Raw genomic sequence first — 6,372 nt, forward strand, 5'->3', positions numbered from 1 at the left:
TGTTGTCCTAGTTCTTGCTATAGCTTGCAATTTAAGCACTCCTCCTTAAATGAAAGCAATGTATCTAGGTGCAGATGGCAACAGTTACAGGCACTAACCAGATGCTGCAGTCTCTAATTTGATTGAAAGGGTATAATTAGACAGCAGAAACACTTCAATGAGAGAGTAATGCACAGAGGAAAGGACAGAAACCACTTAACTGATGCCAAGATACCCCAGCAGTAACAGAGGCAGGGGCCCATGGATGGAAAGGGCAGAACACCAAATTACCTTCTTCAGATGAGAACATTTTTGTTTCCCTATGGATGCAAATAGAGATTCTATTATCATAGGTTGCCACAGTTCTTCATGGGGGAACACTGATTAAAACCAGAAGAAGCTTCAGGAGATCAAAGAGACAAATATGGCTTCTGTGGTCATTATTAAAAATATTTTTAGCAGTGCAATGGTTTTCTTTGAAGACGCAGTTTTATCGATTGAACCAAAGGTTGATTTGCATACTGTCATATGATTGGTCAGGAAAAACTTAACCTCATTCCATATTACGTTATGATGCAAGATAAATGTTTTGGGGAAGTATTATAAGGCTGTTTCAGACCTCCCCAAGTGAAAAATCAGTGTAGTGTTTCTGCATTACAATACTCTATTATTCCAATTAAAACTAATATAATAAAAGCCCTTATCAAAACTGACAGGCTTGGGTGCCTGTGCTGTAATAGTAAAAAGCCTGACAACAGAACAGTTGATACGAAAGAAAAAAAAAAACATGAGGAAAGAATGATCTTTGTTTGAAATTGCAATTTTTTAAGTTGCTAGAAAATAACTCCTAATTTGGTAAATCAGCCAGTAAAATTCTGATGTGATGCTATGAGGGCACTTGGTTAGCTGATCATTTCTCCAGCAGGGTATGGGTACTCTGCATGTAGTTTCAAAGTCTCTCTCGTTTTATGTATCTGCGTAGACACACAAACACACACAGAGACATACAGGTAGAATTTTGTAAAGTCCTCAAATGCAATAACTTTTGCTGGTCAGAAAGAGTCTTATTTAGCATTGGTCCAAGCCAAAGAGCAGTGACAGTGAATACTCACATGACATTTGATCAAACCTTTACTTAAGGAAGTCTGTCCTGTTAGAATGTGCATTCCTGGGAATGCACAGACATGTGGAGTTCCACACTTGTTCTCCCTGGCAGGGTGAGAGTAGTTATATATGTGAACTTGTTATTCTTGTGGGACTTTTGATTACTAACCTTCAATCTAATAATTTTTTCATCACTTCTCCTTTTCTGTTTGGTTTGGGTTTTTTTATTTGGTTGGTTGTGATTGTGTTTTGTTTTCTAAAAGGTAAATTCTGTCTGACTGGCTAGACCCTCTCTGGAATATGTTGGAAGCCAGCATGTTATGATACGAGCATGAGAGGCAGCTGTCATTATTTATAATGCTTAAAAGTATGGTTTTTTGTACCTTTTTTTCTTTTTATTCATACAATGCAAACATTCTATATGAGCCACAGCTTTGCAGCTGCTGGCTGGTCTTCAGGCACAAGATGCAAACACACTTGCTTGTCCTGTGATTCTTGATCACTGGAAGTAAGAATGTGTGATGTGGCTCCATAAGAATTTCTGTTCCTTAATACAGCCATTTGTTTTCTTTCTTTGTGAAGTTTTAAAACTGTTGTTTCATTGTCCAGAGCGGCAGACGGAATCCCTTTAGAAATTTTATCAGGATGGCACATAGATACTGTGTGGATGGAGGGAGTGGTCAGTTGCACAACCAGGATGGTGTGATATGACAAAGAATGCAAATTTTGCAGCTGGCAGCATGTAATCCCTGCCTCCCTCCCACTTCTTTGGCTCCGTCCTGCCTAAATCCATTCACATAACTCTGGATTTTGAGTTACACTCTATGCATGTACAAGCATGATATGCTGAACTGTCTGATTAATGATTTCATTTTCTGTCTGGTTAGAAATACTTTTTTGAGTATTTCCATGATGATTGCTTAAGGCATAGCAAGTAGAACTGCTTCTTGAGACACAGGCAGAAAAAGAAGGTGAGAAATACAAAGTTTGTAAGAGAAGGCTGAAATAGCAGCTTAAAGGTAAGACTCAGCTGGGAAGAAAACCAAGAGCATGGTGACCCAGTATTGCTAAATGGACTGAAATCAGATGAAGGAAAAAGAAGACTAATAATCCTATGCATTTCTGATGGGGAAATTAAATTAACATGATAAATACAGAAATTAGAAGTGAGAGCTTACTGCACTGAGTACATAACCAACACTTTTTCACTGAAAAATGTGAAGGCATTTCCATCTTTCTGGCCTTGTAATACAGAACTCACCAAATGTTAACAATCCTTTAATGTTAGACAATCTATTCACCCCTCCTTATTCCTTATTCACTTGAGATACGTGGTATGACTGAATGCTGCAAATGTCAGTGTTTGGATTAGTAGAAGCTGTTAGATATCACACAGTGAAGCAGAAATGTTCTGTGAAAAACAGCACAGTACTATGTGCAAAACCAATTGTTAATTTGCTCTAACTTCTGACAATGCAAGTAATTTTTCATACGGTAATTCCAGAGGCTAAAGTTTCTCTCCTGTCTTAGCAGATGGTGATCTGATGTAGTCTGTATTTTGAATGCATTTTACTATTTAACTTATTACGACCTGCATTTGATTAAAAAAAAAGGAAAAGGTATTAAAATGTACCCTATGACAAACTGCCTTACAAACGAAATTTCAGAACTCTGCTAGCTTCAAGTGCAACATGACCCAGCTGATCCTGTTTAGGTCCTGTGGAATTAAGGGTCAGGAAGAAGATCCTGAGGCATGGTTTGTGCAAATTAGGAACTCTCAATATTTTGTACATGCTATAGAAATTACAGGTGCTTGTTGAAGTGTAGATTTGCACTGTTTCCAGGTTCTTTAGAAGACACATGGGTGGCAGTGCTTTCTAGATCTATTCTCCTTTGCTACCCTTTCACTCAGAGAGAGGCATTATATATTCTCTCCTGCTCCCACTGCTCCAGCTGCTTGTGCTCTGGCACCTCTGTCCCCTTCAGTGGCTGACAGCGCATGCAGTTAGAAGTTGGCTAGAGGATGGAAGTGCAGGTGCATAAACAGAATCCTCTCAATAGCCTGTGAATCAAACATTCACACTGGAATATGTTCACCACTTGCTGTCATGCTGCCTGCTGTGAAGGACATGGTCACATATGGACTGTTCTGTCCATAGTTCTGCTCAGAAACCTTACCAGAAGACATTCTTCAGCTTAAGCAAAGGAAGGAGCACCTACTATAGGCACCAAAATGTCCTAATGGTACTGGGAACAGACTGCTAGACATTGTCTAGATAGGTTCATGTCTAGGCAGCTCTCAACAGGCTTATCTGAAAAGATTCTCATATTTTACTTACTTCAGGTAACTACCGAGAAGTTTGAAAGTTTACTTTCTGAGTTATCTTTCTTGGAAAAGGCTTTTCCCCAAAAAAAAAAAAGTCTGTATTTTCTAAATCTATTTAAGTGCATATACAAAAACTTGACAACCAACTATCTGTTCACGGCAAAAATATGTAGAGCAAATTCTGTGTTATGAAGAATAATAATGATTGGAATATACAAAGTGTATCCAGGAGGACCATACATCTGATGGCTGTGACACTGTGATCATATGGAATGGCCACTTCGATCTAGTGAAGCAGGGCCAGTACTTATGAGAGGGGAACCACGGTACTTGAAATCATCAGCAACAACCGAGATGAGGACAAAAGGGGGTGCAGAGAAACTGTACATGAAAATTCACACTAACAGGTAGTGAAGCTTTAGGCTTCACAGATTCCTTGGCTGAATGAGAACATGAATGGTCAGAGGAGTCTGTGCTTGACAGAGAGCTGGGGCAGCATCGTAAGAAGGCCACCCTCCAAGCTCTGCAGTCCTTATTCTCCCCTGCTGGGACTGATTATTTAATTTCCCAGTGAGTGAGCGTACCCATGCGCCCCACACTCCTGTCTCCCTACAGATCTAGCTCCACAACCGCTTTGATAAAAAATGTACTGCTCTTCTTCCTCTCACCTAACGCTTACATTACAGTTTTCTGAGCTCTCGACTCAGTGAGTACAGGGAGATCCTCAAATATCCCCACGGTGCAAACTGCTCACGAAAACACCCCCAGCAGCTCCGAGCCCTGCACCGGTGGGGCGAGCAGGAAGGGCCGTCGTTACGAGCTCGAAGAGGTGCTGCCGGGCGGCAGAGCCCTTCCGCGGGAGGCTGCCCAGCTCCGCCGCCGCTCAGCCCGGCCAGCAGAGCGGGGAGCAGTCCCGAACCCGCGTCCCTCCCGGCTCCCCGCGACGCGTCACTCACCGGAGAGAACGGGCTCCCGGCAGCAGCTCAGCGCCAGCCCGGACAAGGCCAGGGCGGCGGCGAGGGCGGGGGGCTCCATGGGCAGCGGCCGCCGGGCCGCACTGCGCTCGCGGGCCGCAGCCCCGGCGCTCCGGGGGCGGAGGTGGTCGCGGACGGCCGGGAAGAGCGCAAAGTGCGGGAAGCGGAGGCCCTACAGCATGTGTCCTGTAACTGCGCCCCGGCGAGGTGCCGAGTGGCAGATGAGGGATCCTATTACCAGCCATGTGACAGGAAAGGATAGAGACCAACATCCCAACCTGCTGCAGCGCGGGACCGCGGAACTGCTGCTGCTGCGTTTGATACCGGCAGGTTTGGGCTGCGCCAGGGCCAGCGCGGGGGCTCCGCGGAGCCTCCTCGCAGGCAGGGTCGCCTCGCCCGCAGCGGGACAGCGGCCCGGCCCGGCGGCCACCCGCGGATCGCGCTCGGCGCTCCCCTCTGCCCTCTCGCTCCCCGTGTCCCGCCGTGGCGGCCGAGCAGGCTGGGCAGGAGCCCGGCAGGCTGGGCAGGGGCCCGGCAGGCTGGGCAGGGGCCCGGCAGCCAGGCGGGCCCGGGCAGCCGCTCCCCCCGGCCCCGCACTCGCCCTGCGCTTGGCCGGGGCCGCACGCAGGTGCAGAACGTCTCTCAACCCTTGAGGCGATGCCGGGGGCGGGTGGGAGGCAGACGGGGAGCACGGGGGATGGGGACATGACCCAGGATAAGAACGCTACAAACTTGGCGCTAGTCGCGGCCGCGGAGGGGCCGGGGGCGCGCGGGACGGGCGCGCGCTGCGCTGCCGGGCGCCCCTGCGGAGCGGCGAGGAGGCTCCGCCCGCCCCGCGGGAGCCGCTGCGCCCGGCGCGGGGGGCGGCACGACCCGGCGAGGCGAGCGGGGAGCGCGGCAGCCGGCAGGGCGTGGGACCGAGGGGCAGCACGGCTTCCGGAGAGTGGAGGCTGCACTGCAGAGAGGTAGCTTGCTTGTTTGCCGTCTACATGCAGACGGCAAATGACCACAAAAACCATGTCAGGGTGGTACACTACAAAGCTAATTTCTACCAAGGCTTATTAGCTGATCTCTGAGACATTTTAGCAATGGCAGTGCTTCTTTGCTAAAAAAAAAAAACCAAACCAACCAACAGGAAAAAAAACACACCACCCCCAACAGCAAAAATCTGCACTCGTTTGTCAGGAACAGGAGGGCAGACGGTGTTGCCGCTGTAGCACCGTTACATTTCTGCTGTGTAAACAGAGGGAGAGAGGAGTTCTTGTTGCTCTGGAAGAGGAAGTAACAAACTGAAGTTTGTGGGCTTTATCTCTTTTATCGATACACACTATGGTACTTCTCTTTTTTATTTTCAATGATAAATGCCAGAATATGTCATTCCTCCTAACACATGGTATACAAGCATGTTCAGTTATTTGGCTGGCAAATTCTACTGAAGTTCCTGATCCTGAGCTTTGGTGAGCAGACATTATTTTGTGGTGACTGAATATATGTGTGTGTATGTATGCACGTGTGAACTAGGGAACTGAAGATCGATGTGATGAGAAAGTTCCCAAGACCAACCAGAAGGATCAGGTTGTGGTGGGTGTTCATTTTAACCACTGCTCTGTTTATGATGGGCTAAGGGGAATAATTCTGATCCGTGGAAATCAGCTGTGTTCTCAGATTAACATACACACTTTTCAGGAGGATCAGAGTTCTAATTAATTTCATAAATTCTCTTCCCAGTCTGAGTTACTGGCATCAAATGCTGGTAGTAGCATTCCCTTACAAGCCACTGTGTGTGCTTGCAGCACCTCCGTGTGGTAGGTGCTGTCTACCAGCATATGAGACATTACAATTTAGTGATCCAAGGACCCACAGAATTCTCTCCAAAGACTGGGATCTACTGTGTTGTTACCAGTTCACTCAGTTTCCATTCCATTTTGTCCGTCATTCTGTTCCTTAAGGACGCTGGAACAGAGAATGCTTACAGATTTTTAAATTGTG

At 46.8% G+C, this 6,372-nt stretch overlaps 1 protein-coding gene across 3 annotated transcripts in view; it reads right to left on the bottom strand.

Moving 5' to 3' along the window:
• The window catches only part of KREMEN1 (kringle containing transmembrane protein 1), a 34,519-nt gene extending 29,884 nt beyond the window's left edge, over nt 1-4,635 (bottom strand). For all 3 annotated transcript variants that reach the window (XR_007891052.1, XM_051634412.1, XM_051634411.1), the window contains exon 1: nt 4,366-4,635. Coding sequence is in view for 2 of the 3 variants with exons in the window: in XM_051634412.1 (XP_051490372.1) it covers nt 4,366-4,444 (79 nt within the window). In the remaining variant the exon portion in view is untranslated. The remainder of the gene's footprint in view (nt 1-4,365) is intronic.
• Nucleotides 4,636-6,372: the final 1,737 nt, after the last annotated feature.

The sequence above is a fragment of the Apus apus genome, chromosome 16, assembly GCF_020740795.1.
Source record: "Apus apus isolate bApuApu2 chromosome 16, bApuApu2.pri.cur, whole genome shotgun sequence".
Taxonomy (NCBI): domain Eukaryota; kingdom Metazoa; phylum Chordata; class Aves; order Apodiformes; family Apodidae; genus Apus; species Apus apus.